The 25,657-nt window shown below is 48.5% G+C and overlaps 1 protein-coding gene and 1 non-coding gene across 6 annotated transcripts; both read left to right on the top strand.

The window, feature by feature from the left end:
* Nucleotides 1–183: 183 nt before the first annotated feature.
* Nucleotides 184–19,468, top strand: NPHS1 (NPHS1 adhesion molecule, nephrin). 5 transcript variants are annotated; one of them, XM_069550357.1, is made up of 29 exons: nucleotides 184–701; nucleotides 818–1,033; nucleotides 1,110–1,232; nucleotides 1,402–1,530; nucleotides 2,014–2,095; nucleotides 2,466–2,569; nucleotides 2,743–2,870; nucleotides 2,957–3,128; nucleotides 3,316–3,473; nucleotides 3,723–3,867; nucleotides 3,968–4,092; nucleotides 5,610–5,796; nucleotides 6,017–6,146; nucleotides 6,298–6,470; nucleotides 6,919–7,059; nucleotides 7,157–7,297; nucleotides 7,786–7,907; nucleotides 8,882–9,053; nucleotides 9,149–9,305; nucleotides 9,401–9,552; nucleotides 11,064–11,175; nucleotides 11,259–11,440; nucleotides 13,203–13,259; nucleotides 15,474–15,593; nucleotides 15,733–15,757; nucleotides 15,866–15,941; nucleotides 16,099–16,192; nucleotides 16,296–16,411; nucleotides 18,841–19,468. In XM_069550357.1, exons 1-29 carry the CDS (start codon nucleotides 644–646, stop codon nucleotides 18,970–18,972), a joined length of 3,729 nt encoding a protein of 1,242 aa, XP_069406458.1. In that variant the 5' UTR covers nucleotides 184–643; the 3' UTR covers nucleotides 18,973–19,468. The 5 variants fall into 5 exon arrangements, 4 of the variants coding, with proteins under 4 accessions (XP_069406458.1, XP_069406460.1, XP_069406459.1 ...); XM_069550359.1 differs by having other exon boundaries at nucleotides 204–701; nucleotides 5,610–5,721; XR_011248699.1 differs by having other exon boundaries at nucleotides 219–701; nucleotides 2,939–3,128; nucleotides 16,035–16,192.
* On the top strand, nucleotides 18,382–18,488 carry LOC138419885 (U6 spliceosomal RNA). The gene has a single exon (XR_011249136.1). It is a non-coding gene; the product is annotated as a U6 spliceosomal RNA (small nuclear RNA).
* Nucleotides 19,469–25,657: the final 6,189 nt, after the last annotated feature.

Raw genomic sequence — 25,657 nt, 5'->3', positions numbered from 1 at the left:
CCTGCTCCCCATGCTGTGTTGGGACCTCCTGGCTCTGACCTGCTCCCATTTGCCCCTGACCAAGACTGGCCCCTGGGGTCATGGGGGCTGGGGAGGGACCGAGCGATGCTCCTGGCATGTGCTGACAGGGGATTTCTTGCTCCAGCTGTGCTGGGAGGAGCCCTCCGGCAGAGGCCTGAAGCTGGAGACTCAAGAGTGTGCCTGGGGGAGGTGAGGATGAGCAGTGTGAGGACGAGATCAACTGAGAACAGGCCCAGTTCTGCCACTGACTGCATCATTGCTGCCCTGGGCTCACGGGGCCTGCTGGGTTCAGCGGTGGGTCCTCCCTGAGGGGCTGTGAGTGAAGACCAGGGGTGGGAGTGGCATGAGAGAAAAAAGAGCAACAGAGACTGACTTTGGGGAAGGAGACAGAGACTGAGAGAGAGAGAACCTTAGAGCAGGAAGGGGCGTGAGATAGAATACAGGAGGGAGAGCAGAAGGGGACCTAGGGCAGGAAGAGAGAAAGAGAGAAAGAAGGAGACAAATAGAAAAAGAGAAACAAAGAGAAAAGTAAAGGACAGACATAAAGAGGGACCCAGAGAAAGGCAGGCAGACGCAGGAGGTGGGCGTGAATACCGCGGACATCAAAGACAGAGGACCTGGGATGGCCCTGAGCACCCGCATCAAGGCTGAACTACTGCTCCTGGGGCTTCTGACGACAGGTGAGTAGGAGCCTGGGCTGTGACCAGAGCCAGGTGGCCCTCATTCCCACGGCCCCTTCTCTAGACAGACTCTCTGCCCTCTCCGCCCTCTCCTATTGACACCTCTGTGTCCCCAGGCCTGACCCAGGTGCCGATCCTGGCCTCAGCCCCCCGAGGCTTCTGGGCTCTGCCCGAAAACTTGACAGTGGTGGAGGGGGCTGTTGCTGAACTGCGGTGCGGGGTCCACGCTCCTGGCAGCGCGGTGCAATGGGCCAAAGATGGGCTGCTCCTCGGCCCCGATCCTAGGATCCCCAGTTTCCCGCGGTATCGCCTGGAGGGAGACCCTGCTAAAGGTAAGGGGCCAGACCCTGAGATCCTGAGCCACCAGCCGAGGCTGACCTTGGCCCTGACCTTGGGTCCTACCTGCAGGTGAATTCCACCTGCGTATTGAAGCGTGTGACCTCAGCGATGATGCAGAGTATGAGTGCCAGGTTGGCCGCTCAGAGACAGGCCCTGAACTCGTGTCTCCCAGAGTGATCCTCTCCATCCTGGGTATGAATGAGAGACCTCCCCAGGACTGATGAGTCTGGACTTCCGCCCTCGCCATCTCCAGAGTTGGGAGTCCAAGCCTCTGGCCCCGCCCCCGCTTCCTCAGACTCAAAGCCCAAATCCTTATATCCCTCTGGGTGGTTCCAGCTCACCCCAGACCCTTTCTTACCAGTGCCCCCCAAGGTGCTTCAGCTGACCCCTGAAGCAGGAAGCACAGTCACATGGGTAGCTGGGCAGGAGTACACCATCAGCTGTGTGTCTGGGGACGCCAAGCCAGCACCTGACATCACCTTTCTCTTGAGTGAGTGTGGGTGAACTGGTGGGGGCAGTGTGAAGCCCCTGGAGTGGGGAGTGGGTGTATCCGTGATCAGGGCCCTCCTGAGATGGGATGCAGGAGCAGGCGTGGGGAAATGCTGAGGCTGGTGTGGGACCCGGTGAGTGGAGGGGACATCAAGGGAAAGGACTGAGAATTTTTGTAATTGCTGAAATTACGAGGCTGAGGCTCCGGACAGAGATATGTATGTCTTTCTAGTGCAGATACGAGAAGCTATGAATGGGTGATACAACCTGGCAAGGAGGGGAGGGGATAGGAGAGGCCCAGGACCCAGTCCTGGGGCCTCCAGGATTCAAAGAAGCCAGAGTGTGCAGAGGGAAAGAAGCTGGTGTTTCGCCTCCAGAACCAGGAGGGAGGGGGGCTGTACATCCTGAAGGCTTTCAAGCCAGGCCTCCAGGATCTACCCTGGGGGAAACCTGCCACTCCTCTAGCCTTCTTGTTAACCCCAAGGTGGACAAACAATTTCCGGTATCTCTGCTAATGTGAATGAGGGGTCCCAGCAGAAACTCTTCACCACGGAGGCCACAGCCAGGTATGGAAACTGGGATGCCCCCCTCTCAGCCCGATTCTCCATGAAAACCCCATACCCTAGGGATTCATGCATGGGAACTTGGGTCAGGTAGGTACATCTGGGACCCAATTCCCCACTTGGGTGCTCTAAAATTTCTTCGTAGGAACCCTAGTTCCAGAGTATCAAGTACTAAGGTTTTGGCCAGGTGTGGGCCTCTGGGACCTCCACTCTCACTGCTGACCCTCAGCTCTCTTCCACGGAGCTCTAGATCCTAAAGGAAACCACCACAGAGACTTAAACTAGGTGTGGGGACCTGGATCCCCACCTCTCTACCTTGACTACCCAAATTTCAGATGATAACTGACTTAAAAGTCCCAATATCCCCCCCTAGGGTGACACCCCAGAGCTCGGATAATGGGCAGTTACTGGTCTGTGAGGGATCCAGCCCAGCTTTGGATACTCCTATCAAAGCTTCAGTCACCATGAATGTTCTGTGTAAGTGGAGAACTGAGTTGGCCGCTGGGGAACAGGAAGTGGGGGGCCCGAGGAGCACAGGGATTATGGAAGGCTCAAGTTCTAAGGGGGAAACATGGGGGTTCAGAGGCAGGTTGTGGGGCTTGGAAAGAATGGATGGACTCCCCAGGCCCACTGAGTGAGTTGCTCCCCAGTCCCCCCAGGGCCCCCCATCATCGAATGGCCAGGCCTGGACGAGGGGCAGGTGCGAGCAGGGCAGAGCTTGGAGCTGTCGTGCACAGCCCGAGGAGGGAATCCGCTAGCCACACTGCAGTGGCTGAAGGTGAGGGCAGAGGCAGCATGGAGGTGGGGGGAAGGGTGGGGCCAGGCGCTGGCCCCGAGCTGGCCCAGGCCTGTCTGTGTCTCCAGAACGGCCAGCCCGTGTCCACAGCGTGGGGCACAGAACATGCTCAGGCGGTAGCCCGCAGCCTCTTAGTGATGATCGTGAGGCCGGAAGACCATGGGGCGAGGCTCAGCTGTGAGGCCTACAACAGCGTATCTACAGGGATCCAGGAACGTGGGGTCACGCTGCAGGTCACCTGTGAGTCCTGGTGCCAGCTGCCCATCTGTTGTCAGTCTGTGCCCCAGGGAACCATCTGTTTGTGCCCCCAAACCATGCCGGTCAGATGCCAAAGACCTCATCATCTGTCCCCAGTCTCCTGTCTGTCTGGGCTGATCTGTGAGGCATCCAGCCCAGCTTAGTGTCTCTCCTCCGTTCCTCCCTGCAGTTCCCCCCAGCGCCATTACTATCTTGGGATCTGCGTCCCAGTCTGAGAACAAGAATGTGACAGTCTCCTGCATCACCAAGTCCAGTCGCCCACGGGTCCTCCTGCGATGGTGGCTGGGCTGGCGGCAGCTGCAGCCCAGCGAGGAGACGGTCATGGACGTGAGGCGGGGGTCAGGCTCCTGGGTCCAAGGGTGGAGGGAGGTAAAGGTACATCTCCTGGATCCGGGAGAGGAGGAGTCTGGCATCTGGGATGCCTTGATCCCTGGGGAGCCTGGACTGGGGTCCGGGGCCCCCAGGGTTTAACAGATGAGTCGGTGGACATGATTCATGGGTCCCTGTTGTGACCTGGGCTGGTATCATGGATGCGGGTGCCCTAGTCCCCCAAATCTGAAGCCCAATCCCTGCCAGGGCCTACATGGTGGCCACATCTCCATGTCTAACTTGACGTTCCTGGCGCGAAGGGAGGACAACGGTCTGACCCTCACGTGTGAGGCCTTTAGCGAGGCTTTCACCAAAGAGACCTTCAAGAAGTCGCTCACCCTCAATGTGAAATGTGAGCCTCCACCCTTGCCCGGGGGTACCCCAAGCCTTCGAGACCCTCAACCTCAGGCCCCAGCCCAGAGAGAAGTCACTCTACCTGGCTTTCCCCACAGATCCTGCCCAGAAGCTGTGGATTGAGGGCCCCCCAGAGGGGCAGCGCCTCCGGGCTGGGAACCGGGTGAGGCTGGTGTGTTTGGCCATTGGAGGCAACCCAGACCCTTCCCTCACCTGGTACAAGGTTGGTGCCCAGCAAGAAGGGTTGTGGGGTGGCCAGGAACATGGGGGAAAGATGAAGCTCCTTCTCTCCTCCAGAGTCTAGGGCAACCTGAGTTTCTTGAAAAATACTGGAGATTTTGAGTTTCAGCAGGGAACTGAAACGACAAACACTGTGAGAATTAAATGCAATCTTAGGAAAACTGAGGAAATTCTGGGAAAACAGTGAGAATTATAGAATTAAAGAATTCTGGATCAGCAATGGGAATTCTAGAGAAAAGGCAATAAATGGTGAAAGCTTGGAATTCAGGTAAAATGGCTAGAATTTCAGGGAAAGACTAAGAATTCCAGAAACAAAGACAAAGGTGGATAAAAGCTAGAAATTAGGGGAGGAAAGACTAGTAATTCTACAGAACATTTGAAAAGTCACTAATACTAAGTTGAATTCTTGGGATTGGGAGTAAGAAAATGAAATTTCATTAAAATTTAAGAAATCTGACTGAATTCTTGGAGAATTTTGGGAAAATAGGAATCTAGTGGAAATTCTTGGGGAAAGACTAGGAATTCTAGGAATGAAATTCTTCATTTTGTTGTTGTTCAGTTGCTCAGCTGTGTCCGACTCTTTGCAACTCCACGGATGGCAGCACATCAGGCTTCCCTGTCCTTCATTATCTCCCAGAGTTTGCGAAAACTCATGTCCACTGAGTTGGTGATGCCATCCAACGACCTCATCCTTTGTCACCCCCTTCTCCTCCTGCCCTAATCTTTCCCATTATCAGGGTCTTTTCCAATGAGCTGGCTCTGTGCATCAGGTGGCCAAAGTATTGGAGCTTCAGCTTCAGGATCAGTCCTTCCACTGAACATTCAAGGTTGATTCCTTTAGGATTGACTGGTTTGATCTCTGTCTAAGGGACTCTCGTTTAACTGGATGGGGAAATGCCAAGAATTGGGGCAACACAAAGGATTCTAGTAAAGGACTAGTATAATAAGAGGCCATTAGTGGATTCAGAAATCTGTGACCAGGGAATGGAATTAAGGGAAAGATCAAAGAAAATCTTTGAGGAAGGTTGGGATTTTAAGAAAAAGAGTTAAGGAGAGGCAAAAATGAACAAATTCTGGGAAAGGTTTGGGAATTCCAAGGGAGTTTCCCAGTGTGGGAGGTTCAGTAAATATAGCTGGAATGAATTTCGAGGAGTGGGGCTGAGGGTCGGCCGAGCGCATCGACAGTTGCAGGCTTCCAGAAAGCAGAGGAGCGGGGCGGGAGTGGGGGATGAAGCGTGGGACTGGAGGCGGGTTCAGACTGCAAAATCTCGGGGCTCCAGGGGCCCAGTAGACGGGAGAGTTGCCGGGTGGGGTCGGCTCAATTCTAGTCCCCATTCCTCTGCCTTAGCCGATGCTCGCCGAAGGGGGCGCCTTTTCCACACCACACAACGGCTTTATCTATCTGGGCTGGAGGCAGCCCACCTAATGGGGACGTCTGGGGGGGGGGGGGGGGAGGATGGCAGGGCTCCTCGTGGTCCCCCAGTCAGTCTCGGCCCTTAGGACTCGCGCACCGTGACCGAACCGCGGCCGCCCCAGGAACCACGGCGGGTGCAGCTGGGAAGTGTGGAGAAGTCGGGGAGCATCTTCTCCCGAGAGCTGGTGCTGATCACGGGTCCGTCCGACAACCAGGCCAAGTTCACATGCAAAGCCGGCCAGCTCAGCGCGTCCACGCAGCTCGTGGTGCAGTGTGAGGGGCGCACTGCGGGGCTGGGAGGGCTGCTGCGGCGGGGAACTGAGAGGGAGCCTTGGCTGGTGGGGTGGGGGAGTGGAGGCGGCTGGGGGAGGGGTGGATGCCGAAGAGCCCAGGACGCGCTCGCGGCTGGGCGGGGCCTGGGTCCCCGCCGAGCGGAAGCCAGCCGGGTCTCCTCTTCACCTCTGAGCCTCGCTCCTCCCACCCTTTCCCGAAGTCCCCCCGACTAATGTGACGATCCTGGCCAACGCGTCGACGCTACGCCCCGGGGATGCCTTAAACTTGACGTGTGTCAGCGTTAGCAGCAATCCTCCAGTCAACTTGTCGTGGGACAAGGAGGGGGAGAGGTGAGAGTGCGACAACCCCCGTCCCTCCCCGGTTCTGATCGCATTCCTTTACAGTCAGAAACCTGCCCCAGCCCGACTTGCCGTCCTGCCCGGTACCCGGCACCCAGTACCCAGACTCTAGCTCTGGTCCCGCTCCCCGCCCGGTCCGCAGGCTGGAAGGTGTGGCCGCCCAGCCCCGCCGGGCTCCATTCAAAGGTTCCGCCGCCGCTAGGAGCGTCCTTCTGAGACTCTCATCCCGTGATCACGGCCACCGCGTGACCTGTAGCGCCCACAGCACCGAGCTGCGGGAAACCGTGAGCGCCTTCTACCGCCTCAACGTGCTGTGTACGTGCGCAGGCCTGGCATCCCTCTTGATTCCTATCTGACCCTATACTACAATACTTGGGTTACAATATACAATCCAATACAGTACAATACCTGAATACTGTCTTTGACTTTCATTCTTAACTTCAGAAACTTTCCCGCTCTTTATCCTGACACTCGACCTGCACCGATTCCTATCCTGCCCATCCCTCATCTTCCTTTTTTGTCCTGTATCCTAACCCCTGACCTTGACCTGTATCCCGAACCCTGTTTCCATCCTTCAGTCTGACTCTGGTCTCTCTGAACCTAACCCCCATCTCAGCTCTGAACTTAATTGCTTCCTTGTCCACAAGCTTAAAATCTCGGCGACACCTCGACTTCAACCCTTTATACCTGCACCTGATCTCAAATCCATCCCCGGCCCGAACCTTAACAATCTTGACTCCCCGCCGGGCCTCCTCGTCCGCAGACCCTCCAGAGTTCCTGGGGGAGCAGGTGCTTGTGGTGACCGCGGTGGAGCAGGGCGAGGCACTGCTGCCCGTCTCCGTGTCTGCCAACCCCGCCCCGGAGGCCTTCAACTGGACCTTCCGCGGCTACCGACTCAGCCCAGGTGCACGGAGGGGCCATGGAGAGGGGCGCAGGTCTCCAGGACTCCCGGACGGGGTTGAGGGAGGATTAGGCAAGCTCCTCACCTTTACTTCCCCCAGCTGGCGGCCCTCGGCATCGTATCCTGTCTGGTGGAGCGCTGCAGCTATGGAATGTGACCCGCGCTGACGATGGCCTCTACCAGTTGCACTGTCAGAACTCGGAGGGCACAGCGGAAGCTCTCGTGAGACTGGATGTACAATGTGAGACCCCTCATCACCGTAGGAAACTAAGGAGCTCGGGAGCCCCGCCCATCACGGAAGCCCGGCCCACCCAGGGAATCTTGCCCGCTGTGGAGTTTCCTCACTGTGGAAGCTCCGCACCCAAGGGACATACCCATCCTGGAAACCTCCCCATTCTGGGAGACCCTACCGTGACGGAGCCACGCCCACTTTGGGGAACGTGCCCATTAGAGAGACCCTTTGTAGAATCTCTGCCCACCTACTCTGGTCAGGAAGCCAAGCCCACTCCACTCAATTCTGGAAGTCCATCGGACCTACTCTTGTCACTACAGTGGCATAACAGACGGTGGGGACAACCTCACTAACACCGAGAACTTTATTCCAGAGGCCGACTTGATCACACTCATAACTTTCCTGGGCACCTCTAAGACACCCCTCCCACCTGGGGCCCTCTTCCACCATGGCCCGTCTGGGCCCAAATGCCTTCCCCAAGCTCCTGCCTTCCCTAGATGCTCCCACCATCCGAGCTCTCCAAGACCCCACTGAGGTGAATGTTGGGGATTCTGTGGACATAGTCTGCACTGTGGATGCCAATCCCATCCTTCCTGAGATGTTCAGCTGGGAGAGGCTGGTGAGGATCTAACATTTGGTAGAGGTGTGGGCTGGGAGATGCGATTTCTTGACTGTAAGCTCCTCGGGAGGAGGGGCACATCTTTGTGATCCTATATAACTGTAGTTGTCAGGACATGCTCCAAGAACTAAGTGTTGAGTGGTAGATGGATAGGTGCATAAGTGAATAGATAATCAGCTGGGTGGGGGTTACATGGTTGGATATATGGATGGATACGTGGTGGGTGGATGAGTTAGTAGACAGATGAATGAGTGGATGGAAGAACAGATAGACAAATGAGCAAGTGAATGAGTGGATAAATGGATCAATAAATTAGGCAATTAGACGACTGAATGAGAGAAATGAGTAGACTGATTAGATTAGAGAGTAGATGGATGGGTAGATACACCATTGGTGGAAAAGATGTCTATGGAAGGAAAATGGATAAATGGATGGATGGACGGGTGGGTGCACAGGCCAATGGAGAGATGGATAAATAGGCAGCTAGGTAAATTGATGAACAGATGCCTGGATGTATTGATGTGCATGTGTTTGAGTGAATAGATGGAGTGGATAAGTAGAGAGATAGAAGGGTGAATGGATGGGTAGAAGGAAGCAAATGGTTAGATGAATGATGGGTGAATGGATGAATGAATGGAAGGAAAGATTGATGGATGAACGGATAAATGAATGAATTGACAGATAGGTGGATGGTTAAATACATTGATGGATGGGTGGATAGAGAGTGCCAAGCAAGAATGGTTGAGTAAATGGATGGATGAGTAGTTGACTGGATTGGTGGCTGAACGGATGGATCCATGCATGAATGGTTGGATAAATAAATGAATGATTGGGTGGAATGACAGGGAAATTTTTTTCTTTGCTAGGAAGTGATTGTGGCTGGGAGATAAGAGGCTACAGATGGGGACCCAGTTTGAGGGCTAATGGAGCTGGGGCTGGACCTGGGGACAATCTCCTGAGTCTTGGACCTCTAGGGAGAAGAAGGGGAGGACCAGAGTCTGGATGACATGGAGAAGATGTCAAAGGGATCCACAGGGCGTCTTCGTATTCACCATGCCAAGCTGACCCAGGCTGGTGCTTACCAATGCATTGTGGACAATGGGGTGGCACCTCCAGCCCGAGGGCTGGTCCGTCTTGTTGTCAGATGTGAGTAACAACCAAAGCCCTAACTTCAAGGCCTGCCACTAAATCCACATATCATGTCCTTCCATGCACCTCATGTTGACCTCCAACCCCTCTAGTTGCCCCCCACGTGGAGCATCCTGCTCCCCTAACGAAAGTGGCTGCAGCTGGGGACAGCACTAGTTCTGCCACCCTTCACTGTCGTGCCCGAGGTGTCCCCAACATCGTCTTCACTTGGACCAAAAATGGGGTCCCTCTGGATCTCCAGGATCCAAGGTGAGTCCAGGCTGAACCAGGTAACCCTCCAGCCCTAACTTTGATCCCCCAGCAACAGTCACCCTCCCTGAGTCCCTGCTGCATCTCTGCTCCAGGTACACAGAGCACACATACCACCAGGGTGGCGTCCACAGCAGCCTTCTGACCATTGCCAACGTGTCTGCAGCCCAGGACTATGCCCTCTTCACATGCATAGCCACCAACCCCCTCGGCTCGGACCACACCAACATTCAACTCGTCAGCATCAGTATGGTGGGAGAGGGCTGGGAGGCTGCTGGGAGGGTAATCCCCTAAGTAAATCCCCCAGTCTCTGGTTGGTCCCAGAATGACAATGTTCCTGAGACCTGAGAAGTGTTTATGAATGAGGATGGAGTTTTTGCCTGCCCCAAAAGTCCCAGTGGAGACTGGATTTTTTTAGGGAAACTGACAACAAAGGAAAAAATGGAAGGGGTTTCTTATTGCCCCAAGCCTGGTGGCTCAGTGGTAAGGAACCCACCTGCCAGTGCAGGAGACACAGGTTTGATCCCTGGTCTGGGAAGATCCCCTGGAGAAGGAAATGACAACCCACCCCAGTTTTCTTGCCTGGAGAACCCCATGGACAGAAGAGCCTGGCATGCTACAGTCCACGGGGTCACAAAGAGTCATGACTGAGTGACTGAATGCAATGCAACTGAAAAGTAGATTTTCAGGAGTCGCTGGATCTAGGTTCAGCTGTCATCAAGAACTCTCCATCTCTCTGGACTACTTTTCTCTGTGTTGGCTATCTTGTAAGGCTTCCTAACAGTGGTATGAACGTACTAGGATTAAGATCCACTGGCTCCCCTTGACTCCCAGCCCATTCCTGAACCAATCAGGTGGCGAAAGGAAGACAACCTGATTGTTGTTCTTGTTGGCGAGACCCAGTCATGTGTCCATCCTACAAGGAGTGGAGTCACTTCCATCAGATGCACGTGGCCTGAGAATGTGGGCTAGTGACTCTCCAATGGGTAGTCAGTGTTCTGTAACCAGAAGAAATGAGGGGAATGGATACGAGATAGACACAAAAGTCCACTGTAAGAAACGTGTGTCATACAGTCAATCCTCATGATTGGCAGAGTCTGTATTTACAGTTTTGCCTACTTGTTAGAATGTATTCATAACTCCCAAATCAATACCCATTCTGCTTTCTCAGACATTCAGGGGACTGTAAAGAGGGGATGAAAAATTTGAGTCACCCAATGAGTACACTCTCAGCAGAGGTGGAACAAGATGACACTCTGCCTTCTTACAGCCCTCTTTTTGCACCTTTGTGCTTTTTGTTAATCATTTTGCTATATAAAATGGCCCTTAAGCACAGCACTAAAGTGCTGTCTGGTGTTCCTAAGCTCAGGAAGGCTGAGATGTGCCATTTTGAGAAAATACTTGTGTTTGGTAAGCTTCGAACAGTTGTTGAGTTCCAGCAATTCATTCAATGTTAATGAATCAACAGATGTATTAAATAAGATATCTTTAAGCAGAAACATGTATAATACAATATCATACATTAACTGGTTGATGAAAATGTTGTGACTGGAGGCTTGTGGGAGTCTAAGACTGCATTTCCCTTGGGAGCAATGGCTTGGTATTTGCTAACTGAATGTTCCCAATGACTTTAGAGAACATAACCACCATGAATAATGAGACTCAACTGTATATTTGAAATCATTCTTAGCAATAATCTGGAAGGGATCTTCCAGAATCCTTCTGAATCCTCTATGTCCCCCATCTCTTACCTCAAAGGCCGCCCTGATCCACCATCGGGACTGAAGGCTGTGAGCGTGACCCCATATTCAGTGGGCCTGGAGTGGAAGCCTGGCTTTGATGGGGGCTTGCCACAGAGGTTCCAAATCAGGTAGGTCTCTATCATGAAAGGAAAGGGTTGTAGCCAATAGGGCTGGGGCACCTTCCTGATTGACTGCCCTCCCTTTTATGCAGGTATGAGGCTCTGGGGACTCCAGGGTTCCTCTACATGGATGTCCTACCACCCCAGGCCACCAGCTTCACACTGACCGGGCTTCAGCCTTCTACACGATACAGGGTCTGGTTGCTGGCCAGCAATGCCCTGGGTGACAGCGGACTAGTTGACAAAGGGTCCCAGATCTCAATCACCACCCCAGGTGGGAAGGGACATTCTTACACAGTTTACAAAATTACTCAGAGGACTTATGGGGTGAAGTCGATACTACTATTCCCTTTTTGCTGATGGAGAAACTGAGGTCCAGAGAGGTTAATCAACTTGTCAAAACTCACACACGTAGAAGGAGCTACAGATGAAATTTAAACTCAGGCAGATGAACTCCAGAGACTAGATTTTGCCACTAGACTATACTGTCTGAATGTGATTAGTGACACAAGGGAAATTCAAAGAGAATTTGAATCTAATGAAAATGAAAACAAATGAAAATTGTGAGGTGCAGCTGAAGCAGTGCTTAGCAAGAAATTTATAGCACTAGGTTCTCATATTAGATTTTTTTAAGTCTTCAAATTGACTACGTTTCCATCCTAAAAAGACTAGAAAAAGAAGGGAAAATTAAACCCAAGGTAGACAAAAGGAAGGAAATAATAAAGAACAGAAATTAAGGAACTAGAAAATTAAAAAGCAATAAAAGAAAATAATGAAACCAAAAGCTGATTCTTTGAAAAGATCAATGTTTATAGAGCTAATCAAGACAAAAAAAAGAAGACACCACTCTTAACCAATATAAGGAATGAAAAAGGGGACATTACTACTGATCCTGCAGACATTATGGGAAAATTAGGAAGTACTACAAACAACTTTATGTCAATAAATTCAGCAACTTTGATGACATGGATTAATTCCTTGAATATGAACGAGAACATCTGGACTCTGGTAGACTACTACGGTGCAGTGGCCAATCACACAGAGGCTGGTTCCAACAAACCTGGGTTCAAGTCCCAGCTCTGCAACTTCCTAGGTGTGAGACCTTAGGCAAGTTACTGAAGACTCAGTATAACCTTTGAGCCTCAGTCTGTAAAGATAAAGTGTGTCTCCAGTCTCTATACCTCAGTTTCTGAAAGTAAGGTCTTTCTTAGACAATTGCAATAAATAAATTAATATATCTAAAGCTCTTAGAACAGGGCCCTGAACAAAGCTAGTGCTATGTAGATGCTAATTTAAAGAAATGCCCCCACTCACTTTTTACTTTGCCCCAGGAAAGTTCCCTTTTTCTATCTTTTCCTTTCTGGTCAGTTCAGTTCAGTCACTCAGTCATGTCCAACTCTTTGCAACCCCATGGACTGCAGCATGCTAGGCTTCCCCGTCCATTACCAATCCCGGAGCTGGCTCAAACTCATGTCCAATGAGTTGGTGATGCCATCCAACCATCTCAACCTCTGTCATCCCCTTCTCCTCCTGCTTCCCGCCCCCCGCCCCTTTTCCTTTCTGGTAGGGCAGACTTTTTCCTCATGGAAGTAAGGACTCTTTCCCATCCCTACAATGTTGCCTCCTCTTTCCCTGTTCCAGTTTTCCCTTTAAGCTCTAAAGCATAAAGTAGTACTATATTCACCTCCCTTGCTCTAAAACTTATACCTATATTAAGGCATCCAGAGAACCCTGCATTTTTAAAAATTAATCCCCCCAATTGACAATGCAGGTTAAAGGAGACTTCCACACCATAAAGCACTCATCAATGATATATTATTATTATTTTATTATTAGCATTAGCTTTAGAATGGCTATTAATAGTATCATCATTATCATCAGCAATTTCCAGTTCTCTTTGAAATATTCCTAAAGTCAGAAATTAGTTCCTATAAGTCTCAAAACTGGGTTGCAAAGCTTAATAGGAGACGTAGAAATATTTAAGGTTTATCTCAGCTTGTTGATGTTAATTTTCATTCTCTATATCCACCTCCCAGGTCTAGACCAACCTTCTCGAGAACCCGACTACCAGCTACCCACAGAGCAGCCTGCAGGTAAGTCCTCAATCCCCAAATAGCCCTCTCCCTCTTGAAAACAACTTTCTGGTCTCTAACGCCACCCCTTTGCCTTATGACTATCGTCTCTTAAGACTTAAGTCAGCCTCATAGGCCCTCACTCATATCCTTAGCTCTTCCTCCTACTTGAGTGTGATAAATTTTCTTTTTTCCTAATTTACCTGCATGTGATAAAATTTCTCTCTTCCCTGTGCAGAGCCTGTGTCAGTTGGCTTTTGCTGCATAACAAACTATCCCAAACACGGGCACTTATAGCAACAAACATGATTTCTCATGATTCTATGAGTGGCTGAACAGTTCTGCTCTGGGCTATGGTCAGCTGGCAGCTCTGCTGGGACCTGCGGATCTAGGATAGCCTCTCCTCACTCGTCTGGCAATCTGACTTGTAGTTGGGACATTGGAGATCACTGAGTCACATGTGTCTCCTTGGCTTGTTCACATGGAGGTGGTCACTGGAGTCCTAAAAGCAACAAGAGAGTGCAAGTTCCAATTTATAGGCACTTTTCAAGCTTCAGATTATTTTTTTATTTTAATTTTAAAATATTAATTATTAAAAATTTTGGGCCAGGCCATGAGGCATGTGGGATCTCAGCTCCTCGATCAGGGATTGAACCCACACTCTCTGCCTTTCAAGTGTGGAGTCTTAACCACTGGACCATGAGGGATTTCCCTTTGAGCTTCTCATTGTGTCTTATTGGCTGAAGTGGCATGGCTCAACTCAGAGTTAGTGTAGGGGGAAGTCTTAAGACTATGCATGTTAGTTGCTCAGTTATGTCCAACTATTTGTGACCCCCATGGACAGTACATCGTCAGGCTCCTTTGTGCATGGGCTTCTCCAGGAAAGAATACTGGAGTAGGTAACCATTCCCTTCTCCAGGGGAGCTTCCTGACCCAGGGATTGAACACAGGTCTCTTGTATTGCAGGCAGATTCTTTATCATCTGACCCACCAGGAAAGCTCTCAGACTATGCATATAGTGAGACAATCATGACCATTTTGCAAATAATCAATCCCCTTTAGAGTCTGAGAAGGTTGTAAATGACAGAAATTCAGTTGTTGTTGACAATAAAAAGAATGGCTTGGCTCATGAAATTGAAACTCCAATTGTGGCTGGATTCAGGTACTCAAAATGTTCACCAAGGATCCGTTTCTCATTCTCTCAACTTTGCCTTCAACTCTGATGACTTCTTTCTCAGATTTTTCTCTTAAGAAGGCAGAGAAGTCCTCCCACACCTTCAACTTTTATTTCACTTCTTAGCAACTAGCCAAAGCGTGTGCTAGGTGTTCTGCCAAAAATCTACCTTGGGTCAAATGCCAGTCTCTGAACTGATCACTGGGGGAATGGGGATGGAAACTCTTAACGGCCAAGTCAGGCCATGTGTCCTCCATGGAGTCCTGTGGAGCCAACCAGACTGAGAGCAGGGAGTAATGACTGGCAAAGGAAAATGAGTCCTGTTAGTAGGAGGTGGAAAAATGGGTGCTGAGCAGATGGCTGCTGAGAGGGACTTAGTCTTATCCTCAGGGATATAGCAGAGGATTCTGATGTCTGAGATGGAAGTTTGTGCAAAAAGGAAGTCATTTGAGATGAAGTTTGAAAGAAGACTAGAAGCTTGCTTGAGATGAAAGGACATTGAAAGACACTCTACTATTTAAAGGCTTAGATGTGTGGGTTTGCCTCAATGATTCTGGAAACAGCCAGTGGTTAGTTTTGTGTGGCTGGAGGGTCAATAGTTGGTGGGCAAGAGTGAAGATGTGGGAAGAGGCCAGATCAGAGAAGATCTTGAATGCCCAGCTAAGGACCTGAAGTTCCTACTTGAGTCCATACATGGGGCTTGGACAAAGGTAGCATTAGCAGTAGCACTGCTAATGGCTTGATTTGAGAAAGGAGCCACCTGCTCTGAGGTGGCAAAAGGAGTGAACATGGAGTCTTCACGGTGGTCCAGTGGTTAAGACTGTGCTTCCAATGCAAGGGGTGTGGGTTCAACCCCTGGTTAAGGAACTATGATCCCACATGCCCTGTGGTGCGGCCAAGAAAATTTTTTTAAAAGAAGTGGACATAGAAACCCCTGCCCATCTGCTTCCCTGACCTAGGAGGAGGGCTTTGCTTGGTCGGCAACAGGCTTTTTCAGAGAACCTCAATTGAAGTCTGAAACCAATTGTTTGGGCTCATTAAGGGGGAATTTCCACCCACAGGACCCTCGGAGATGCCTTTGCTGCCTGTGCTGCTTGCTGTCGGAGGTCTTTTGCTGCTTTCTAACGCCTCCTGCATCGGGGGATTCCTCTGGCAGCGGAGACTGAAGCGTCTTGCTGAGGGTGAGAAGAGACCCTTCTCCTGCTGGGACAGAGGTCCAAGGGTGATGGGAACTCTGGGTTTGCTGCATACTGAAGGTCTCCCAGGGCGAAATGGGCTCAAGGGGTGTATCTCTGACCCCTTTCCCCCTACTTCCCTCAGGCATTTCAGAGAAGACAGAGACAGGGTAAGTGGGGATATCTGTCTATAAGGAAGACTGTGGGGAGGAGGTGTGAGGGTGACAGCTGTCAAAGGGTCAATGCCCAACTGCCTCCCCATGCCTCCATCCTGGAAGGTCGGAGGAAGACCGAGTCAGGAATGAATATGAGGAGAGCCAGTGGACTGGAGATCGGGACACTCGAAGCTCCACGGTAAGTGGGGGTGGTCCTGACACCCCACTGACAGGGGACTGACTGTGACTAAAATCCCTCCATTAGCTTTAGGTTCATCATTGTCCTTTCCAGGAATGATGGAGTCAGAGGATGGAAAACACTTAATGTATTTTTATTGGTGGGGGGGTGTGGACAGGTTAGCACAACAGATGTAGAGCCATATTACCACTCCATGAGGGACTTCAGCCCCCAGCTGCCCCCCACGATGGAAGAGGTGTCTTATCCCCGAGGTGAGTGGTATGCACAGTGGAACATCCCCTCCCCATCTTTGATACTCCTGACATCTGGACCTAGCTGTCTGATCATCACTCCCCCCCGCCACTCCAATTCCAGGTCTCAGGGCTCTTGAGGAGGAGAATATGGCCTTTCCTGGGCACCTGTATGATGAGGTGGAAAGAGTGTGTGCTCCATCTCAGGCCTGGGGACCCCTCTACGATGAAGTACAGATGGTGAGATTTATATCCACAGAAATATTTCCTAGTTAGTGCCAGAGATCCCCCTCCTACTGCCTCTATTAGTTCAGGTAAGCTAGCTGCTGTAGCAAAGAGGCCTGGCCATAATCCAGTGGCCTAAACGAGACAGTCTATTTCTTTCTCACGTAGCAGTCAGAGGGGAGCGGCCATGCTGCACATGGTTATTCTGCCACCCATGTTCTTTCCATTGTGTTCCTCTGCTATCCTCTAGTGAGTTGAACAAGTTTACATGGATGGGCCAGTTCACTGGGGGTTTCAGCTTGTGGGAAAGGGAAAAAGAAAGCATGGTAGAGGCACGACCCTGACTTATGGTCCAGGCCCCGAAATGTACACACTGCTCTTATTCCACTGGTGAGCATATGGACATGGCCACACTCTAACTGCAAAGGAGGCTGAGAAATGCAGTCTCCTTGGCAGCTCTGTGCCCTACTAGGATTCTGTTACTGTGCAAGAAGGAAGGTGTGTATTTGGTTGGATAACTAGCCATTTCCACTATACTGGTTACAGCAGACAGATGGAGAGAAATACTTTTTTGACCCACTCAATGGAAAAGTCAACGGATAGAATTGTCTTCAGGCCCATCCAGAATTGCCTCTCTAAAGACAATCCCTAGCAAATCCAGGTTTCTATCCTATTAGATTATAAACCTTCAGAGAAAGAGAATGCCTCTCATCCAATCGCTCCAAAGCCCCAGCTCAGACACTTAGTGGTTTAGCTTGGTTCACATAGTTGTTGCTGAATGTTGCTGGTTCACTGAGGCAGGAGATAGAATATATACTAATGGACAAATCTGAGGCAGTGTCCACGCATGGCATCTGGGATTAGAGGCCAGCCCCACTCAGTCCATTGAACTGAGAGTGGGAGAGAGATGCAGAAGCCAGAGGGAAGTGAAGATGGTTGCTGGGCAGGCACAAACCACAAACAAGCACCTTGACCACCAACTAAGCCCCACCTACTGGCTCACAGAAAGAGATGGGGCAGAACCCCTGCCTTTCCGTGTGGCCTTGACTAATGCTCTGGCATCTGTGGGCCAAAGACTTCCCTCTGTAACTCTGTTCCCAATGGGGCACCGTCCTCCCCAGCACTGTGGAAATAGCGTGATGCTGTCCATGGTGCTGAACACACCTGCCCTCTAAAAGCACAGACAGAGCCTGCACTCTTTTTCTGTAAAGGGCTAGATAGTAAATATTTGGGGCTTTGCAGGATATAGTGTCTTCCTAAAAACTACTCAACTCTGCCATAAAAATACCCATAGAGAATACATAAATAATTATGACTAACTTCCAATAAATCTTTTATTTTTGGACACTGAAATTTGAACCTCATATAGTTCTCACATGTCACAAGTATCACTTTTTAAACAAATATTTCTCAGCAATTAAAAATATAAAAAATATTCTTGGGCACTACAAAAAACATGCAACGAGCCATATTTGGCTGCTTGCTCTAAAGTTTGCTGATCAAAAACAACCATTTTCTCCCCAAATCTAAGGCAAAGCACATCCTCAGTAAGGACCACCCTACACAGCCTTTTATTTCTTCTATTTTGATGAGGTCGTGTTTTGGACATTCATAAGACCAACAATCAAGATTCACATGCCACAGTTCCCATAACTGATGTTGTTGTTCTGTCGCTAAGTTGTGTCTGACTCTTTGAGATCCCAGGGACTGCAGCACACCAGGCTTCCCTGTCCTTTGCCATCTCCTGGAGTTTGCTCAAACTCATGTCCATTGAGTTGATGATGCCATTCAACCATCTCATCCTCTGTCTCTGTCTTCTCCTCTTGCTTTCAATATTTCCCAGCATCAGGGTCTTTTCCAGTGAGTTGGCTTTTCACATCAGGTGGCCAATGTATTGGAGCTTCAGCCCCAGCATCAGTCCTTCCAGTGAATATTTCATGTTGATTTCCTTTAAGATGATATCGTGGGCTAATTAAAAGTTTCACGTACTTGCTTCAGCAGCACGTATACTAAAACTGGAATGATACAGAGAAGATTAGCATAGCCCCTGTGTGAGGATGACATGCAAATTTGTGATGCGTTCCATATTCAAAAAGAAAAGTTTCACATGTATGACATTTAAATTGCTTTTTGACATGAAATCGTGAGTTATCTTGGATTTGCTTTAAAAGAATTCCATTTAGTGGGGGCAAGGAATGAGAAGATAGAGATAAAAATAAATCAAGACTGACCAAAGGTTGATACTGTTGAAATTAGGTGATGGGTTCATGGGGGTTTATTATAATCACTATCCTCTTTGTATATGTTGGAACTGCCCTTATAATTAGAAGCTAAAACATTTTTCTTTCCTGTGAAGTAGAGCAGGAGAGTGTATCCCCTAGAGCTGCAAACATGACTCACCCATAACATCTCTCTATGGTTCTAACTCCACCTTTGCTTGTCAGGACTCCTGTGATTTCCGCTGGCCTGGGGACAGATATGAGGATGCAAGAGGAATTTATGATCAGGTGGCGGGAGATCTGGACCCTGTGGATCCCGATGCTATACCCTTTGAGCTGAGGGGACATCTGGTGTGAGAACCTCCTCAACACCCTTTTCCTACACCTGCAAGACACAATATGCCTATTGTCCTTTTTATTCTGGGCTAGGCTGAGCTTGTGAAGTGAGCTCCATTGGATACAAAGGGACTGGGCTTTTTCAGGAGGAGAAGTGGAGGGTGTGTGTGTAAGTGACAGATGGTTCAAGCTGGTCCAAGTATCAACAAGGCTCCTCCTAGGCTTGGTTTTAGAGTTCTCTGTAGGGACGCAGGGATTGTAAAAGACATCTCAATAATGAAAAGTGTCTTTATGCTTTTTGAAGTAAAAATTTTAGAAGTGGTAAAAGACATACTAAAAACAGTTCATTTGGAGTTCAACTAAATCTGAAATAGCTAACAAGTGGAATTTATGAGCCATTATTGTATCCTACTTGTTTTATGCTTTTCCACAGTTATCTACAACACGATGTATAAACTATGACACATATGTATACGCAAACAGACTCTACAGAAAATAAACAGACTTTATTGAAAAAGCTGTGCTCAAAAGAATGCATACTGTATGGTTTTGCTCATAGAAATTCTAGAACAAGCAAAGCTAATCTACAGTGACAGAGCAATTAGTGGTTGCCTGGGACCATGAGAAGGAACTGACTACAAAACAGTAGGAGAAAACTTTTGAGGGGGTGATAGAAATAGTCTATATGATGACTGTGGTGGTCAAAACTCACTGAACTCTGTGCTTAAGATGGGTGCATTTTATGGTACATAAATTTACCTCAACAAAAGTGACCTTAAAAACAGGCACCATAGGGTCTTTCCTGGTGGTTTGGTGGCTAAGACTCTGTGCTCCCAATGCAGGGGGCCTGGGTTCAATCCCTGATCATGGAACGAGACTCCAAAAGACCACAATTAAAGATCCCACATGCTGCAGTGAAGACTGAAAATCCTATGTCCCAGACCTGGTGCAGTCAAATAAATAAATACTTTAAAAAAGGCACTATAATAAAGCCTGTTCATACTGTTCATGGGGTTCTCAAGGCAGGAATACTGAAGCGGTTTACCATTCCCTTCTCCAGTGGACCAAATTTTGTCAGAAGTCTCCACCATGACCCGTCTGTCTTGGGTGGCCCTACATGGCATGGCTCATAGTTTCACTGAGTTAGACAAGGCTGTGGTCCATGTGATTAGACTGGTTAGTTTTCTGTGATTGTGGTTTTCAGTCTGCCTGCCCTCTGATGGACAAGGATAAGAGGCTTATGGAAGCTTCCTGGTGGGAGAGACTGACTGAGGGGGAAACTGGGTCTTGTCTGATTGGTGGACCATGCTCAGTAAATCTTTAATCCAATTTTCTGTTGATGGGCAGGGCTGTGTTCCCTCCCTGTTATTTACCTGGGGCCAAACTATGATGGATGGGACTTCCCTGGTGGCTCAGACAGCAAAGGGTCTGTCTACAATGCGGGAGACCCGGGTTCAAGCCCTGGGTTGGGAAGATCCCCTGGAGAAGGAAATGGCAATTCACTCCAGTACTATTGCCTGGAAAATCCCATGGACAGAGGAGCCTGGTAGGCTACAGTCTATGGGATCGCAAAGAGTCGGTCACGACTGAGAGACTTCATGACTTCACGAAACTATGATGGAGGTAATGTAGATAATGGCAACCTCCTTCACAAGGTCCCATGCAGGCACTGCTACCCTCAGTGCCCCCAACCCTGCATCAGGCCACCGCCGACCCACGCCTCCACAGGAGACTCCTGGACACTCCTGGGCAAGTCTGAATCAGTCTCTTGTGGGGTCACTGCTCCTCTCTCCTGGGCCCTGGTGCACACAAGGTTCTGTTTGTGCCCTCCAAGAGCCTATTTCCCCAGTCCTGTGTAAGTTTTGGCAGCTCTGTGGTGGGGTTAATGGCAACCTCCTCCAGGAGGGCTTATGCCATACCCAGGTCTGTTGCACCCAGAGCCCCTGCCCCTGTGGCAGGCCACTGCTGACCCGTACCTCCAATGAGAGACACTCAAACAGTTCTGTCTCAGTCTCTGTGGTTTTTCTGGGTCCTAGTGTGCACAAGTTATGTTTGAGCCCTCTGAGCGGGGTATGGGGTTTGATGTTGACGTTTGGGGAAAGAGGGTGAAATGTATTGAAATTCTTTGCATCCATCTTAGAACTTTTCTGTAGAGCTAGTATTACATCAAAATGAAGGTTAAGATTTTATTATTTTTTTAAAGTTAGGATTAAAAAGTACATTGCCAGGATTTCCCTGGTGGTCCAATGGTTAAGACTTCACCTTCCAATTCAGGTATTGCGGATTCTATCCCTAGTCAGGGAACTAAGACCCAACATGCAGTGTGGCCAAAAAACCAAAACAGAAAACAGAAACAATATTGCAATGAATTCAATAAGGACTTTTAAAATAAAAGTTCACATGAGAAAATCTTTAAAAAAAGATTTTTAAAAGTACACTGTGAAGGTTTATGACAAAGTCATAGAGACAAAGAATAGGAAGTACCACCGCGTCTCATGGGTTGTGCAGATCTGACTGGTTCTTTCCATCTTCCCTCGATCTCGTCATCTCTTGTCTGCATCCCTCAGCAAATTCCTCTCACTCTCTCCTTATAGATACCTAGCTTCCCTCTTCGTCCATAATTACTGCTTGTCCGGAGACTGGCTGCCCCAGTTCTAGAGCACCACACGCTTGCCTGACTGAAATGTGGTGGCTTTATTCCACATTCCAGATGGACCAAGCTGGATGGGCTCAAGTTAGGTTAAGAAAAGGAAATCATGGGGAAATGAAGACTATCGAGTACTGGAAGAAAGTGGAAATACTACCTATCAGAACTTGTGAGAGGCATCAAAAGCAGAATTTGGGGAAAAAAATTTAACCCTTATATACTTATACTAGAAAAGGAGAAAGCTCCAAAGTCATGAAGTGACTATCTTAAGAAACGAATAAATGAACCACAGAATAAACCCAAAGGAAGAAGAAGGAATAAGAAAATTAAATCAAATAAATTAAAGGAAAAATGCAGATTCTTGTTTAAAAATCCAGAAGTATGGTCTTTGAAACTAACAAAATATACAAATCTGACTACATAGTAAAGAAAATCATTAGGATTATGAATAAAAAAGGCGATAAAACTATGAAAAGGAAGGGTTAAAGATAAAGTAAAAGAAGGATTTTCCTGGTGGTCCAGTGGTTAAGACTCTGTGCTCCCAAGGCAGGGGGCCTGGGTTGAATCCCTGGTCAGGGAACTAGATCCCACATGCCTTAAAAAAAAAAAATCTCGTGTGCTGTAAGGAAAACTGGGGATCCCAGGTGCCGCAACTAACAGCCAGGGCAGCCAAATAAATAAATATGTATTTAAAAAAAATAAACTAAGAGAAAAAAATAAGAGCTTTCAGTCCTAATGGTATTCTGTAGGCTAAAGCAATCTCAAAGACCACATGAGTGTGTGTGTGTGTGTGTTCATGCACATGTGTGTGCTGGGTGGAGAGCCATGACCCACCCCCCCCCCACCGAGGTAAGGTGTCAGAACCCAAGCACAATGAGAGGGCTGCCTAGTGCAGGCTCTTAGAGCCCTGGGGTAATGCAAAGGGCTAGTACCTGGGACAAGGGAGGCAGTAACAGTGCGAAATCGGTTAAATACAGAGGAATTCATAAAAGAAAATCAATATATTAATGACAGCTGATTTCTCACTATCAGAGAAGGGAACCTGCATGGATCAGATTGCATCATGAACCAAGGATAGTGGTTAATTCATTCCGTGTGCCTGAGGACAGAAAGAAAAAAGATAAAACTAAACAAAATGGTCAGGAAAAAGCATGTGCTTATGGGACTGTAAATCAGTACAACCATTTTGCCAAACTGGCTGTATCTACTAATTCTGAACACACACATACGCATGCGTGCATGCTCAGTCGCTAAGTCATGTCTGACTGTGACCCCATGGACTGTAGCTCATCATGCTCCTCTGTCCATGGGATTCTCCAGGCAAAAATACTGGAGTGGGTTGCCATCTCCTTTTCCAGGCGATCTTCCTGACCCAGGGATCAAACCCATGTCTCCCTCTTTGGCAGGCAGATTCTTTACTGTTGAGCCACCAGGGAAGCCCATTTAAATTGTATATTCATCCAACAGATACTATGACAATGAAGATAAATGAACTACTGACCGACAACATGGTTGAATCTCACAAACACAATACTGAATCCAAAAGACTCAAAAGAGAACATACTGTATGATTTCAACTCTTTAAAGTTAAAAAGTGAAAACTGATTTATGGCAAAGGTGGTTTCCTTTGGGGGAGAGGGAAACAGTGACTTGAAAGGGACCCAAGGAGGGTTTCTAGGGGACTGATAATGTTGTTCCTTGACCTGGGTGCTAGTTACACAGGTGTTGTCACTTTCTGAAATTTATCACACTGAATACTTGTGATTATATGCGTATTTCTTTCTCTGTATTATACAACATTAAATTTTTTACAGTATATCTCATAGATGGTATGATTTTTCTGATATGGTGAACAACCCTTGGTGCCATTCTGAAGAAATACTAAATTATATTTGTCATTCTATTTATGATACTGTTTCATTTCAGAAAAAAGTATACTTTAAACCACCCCCCAAATATGCATACATGTGTATTTGTGTTATATTAATTTTAGATAATTATAAACTTTTCTTTGTACCCATATGAATGCTTTTAAAGATATTTTCAAGTTGTTGAGGATGCAGACGCAGTGTTCAGCCTGCCTTGACCCTGGCTTCTCAATGTCTGTTGTTGTTCAGTGGATAAGTCGCGTCTGACTCCTTGCAACCCCATGAACTGCAGCATGCCAGGCTTCCCTGAAACTTCCCATCATCTCCTGAAACTTGTTCAAACTCATGTCCACTGAGTCAATGATGCCATCCAACTATCTCATCCTCTGTAGCTCCCTTCTCCTCCTGCCCTCAATCTTTCTTAGCATTAAGGTCTTTCCCAATGAGTTAGTTCTTCACATCAGGTGGCCAAATTATTGCAGCTTCAGCTTCAGCATCAGTCCTTCCAATGAATATTCAGGGTTGATCTCCTTTAGGATGGACTGATCTCCTTGCTGTCCAAGGTACTCTCAAGAGTCTTCTCCAACACCACAATTTGAAAGCATTAATTTTGAAAGCATTAACTCCGCGCTCAGCCTACCGTAGCACCCTCCATAATGCAGCAACCAAGAACGTTCAGGCAATTTCCCGAAACTACCACCAGGGGGCAGTACCGGCCCGTTTGAGAAGAATCAATATACCAGAAGATTGGCTGTGTATTGGGATCTGGAGCTCAGAGTGTCTGTGTCGTGGAAGAGAATGTCCTCTGCATGTTGTGGTCACTGAGGCCCAATATTAAAGGCGAAGTAGCTGTGTAGGGCATTGGGATGCAGAGGACCGCAGGAACACAGTGTGGGAAAGGATTTTCCTAAAATTGAGGCTGGAGAATAACAGGGAGTGGTAGGAGTTGAGGTTGGTGAGATGGGCAAAGATACATTATGAAGGATTGTAGTTTATCCCCTGGGTGATAGGAAGCCACTGAACAGTTGAAACAACAACAGATGAACAGCATTTATGAGTTGTTTCTACATGCCAGTCTCTTCTAAGTTTATGTATTCTTTCCCAGAACCATCAGAATCACTCATGAGCTCAGTTGTTCCGTCATCCAGGGTTTATTCACCCTTTTCCTGGTGATATGCAGTCTTCTCTTGGGAAGCATCAGTCAGTGCCCAGGTCCCCTACTTCGGATATATTTTGTACCAAGCCCCGACACTACCTGGAGCTCCACCAATAGGCATAGCTCTCAGAACTGGCCAACCAGAGTGTCTCATTTTCCAAGCCCAGTGATTGGCTTAGGGTTCACCAGGCGGCCGAGTCAGAGCCAATGAGAGGACTCTGAGGACTGGCCTCCCACTTAGAACTCTTGCCCCGCCTCTGAGCTAATATTAAAGCTTCTTTCACTCTCACCCCGAAGTCACCCACAGAAGGACAATCTGGGAGCTTCACTTAAGCTCTTCCAAGGCTACTGGAAGCTTCTGTCTTAGGACAGACCTCAAGGTTAACTACAGATGAGACTTCCCATTTCTCATCCCTCTTGCTCAATAACCCTAAAGAATTCACCCCTAGTTCTGGATTGCCCCATCTTGGGACAGTCTGTACTTTTCACATATGTAAATATCAACATCAGAAGGATAATCTCATCACCATACCCCAGTGCACCCCCCACATCTCTACCCTGGGAGAAGAACTAAATTCTCCTGATTGGTTAACACAATGTCAGAAGTCAGAAAGTGGGTTTTATTTCTCCTGTCAATAGGAAATTCCTCCTGTTTCCAAAATAGGAAATAGAAGACAACCACACACATCACTAGTTAAACTTAAGTGTGGCTTACCTATGCCTAATTTGAGAAAGGAGCAAATTATTTCTCTGTTCAACAATCTCCTTCTATCACCATTAACCTTTGTGATCCACAAATGAAAGCAACTCATCTACTGTTTGGTCCTATCTCCTGAAGAATAAGCAAGGGGGTGGGGTGGGGGGGTGGAAAGTAAGACCTGCCAGCTGAGAAATAAAAAACAATATCTTCTCTAGGGACTTCCCTGTGATCCAGTGGTTAAGAATCCCCCTGCCTATGCAGGGCACACAAGTTCGGTCCCTGGTCCGGTAAGATCCCACTTGCCGTGGAGCAGCTAAACCCGTGCACCACAGCTA

This window comes from Ovis canadensis, chromosome 14 (assembly GCF_042477335.2).
Source record: "Ovis canadensis isolate MfBH-ARS-UI-01 breed Bighorn chromosome 14, ARS-UI_OviCan_v2, whole genome shotgun sequence".
NCBI classification, from domain to species: domain Eukaryota; kingdom Metazoa; phylum Chordata; class Mammalia; order Artiodactyla; family Bovidae; genus Ovis; species Ovis canadensis.
This window is presented reverse-complemented; position numbering and strand designations above follow the sequence as displayed.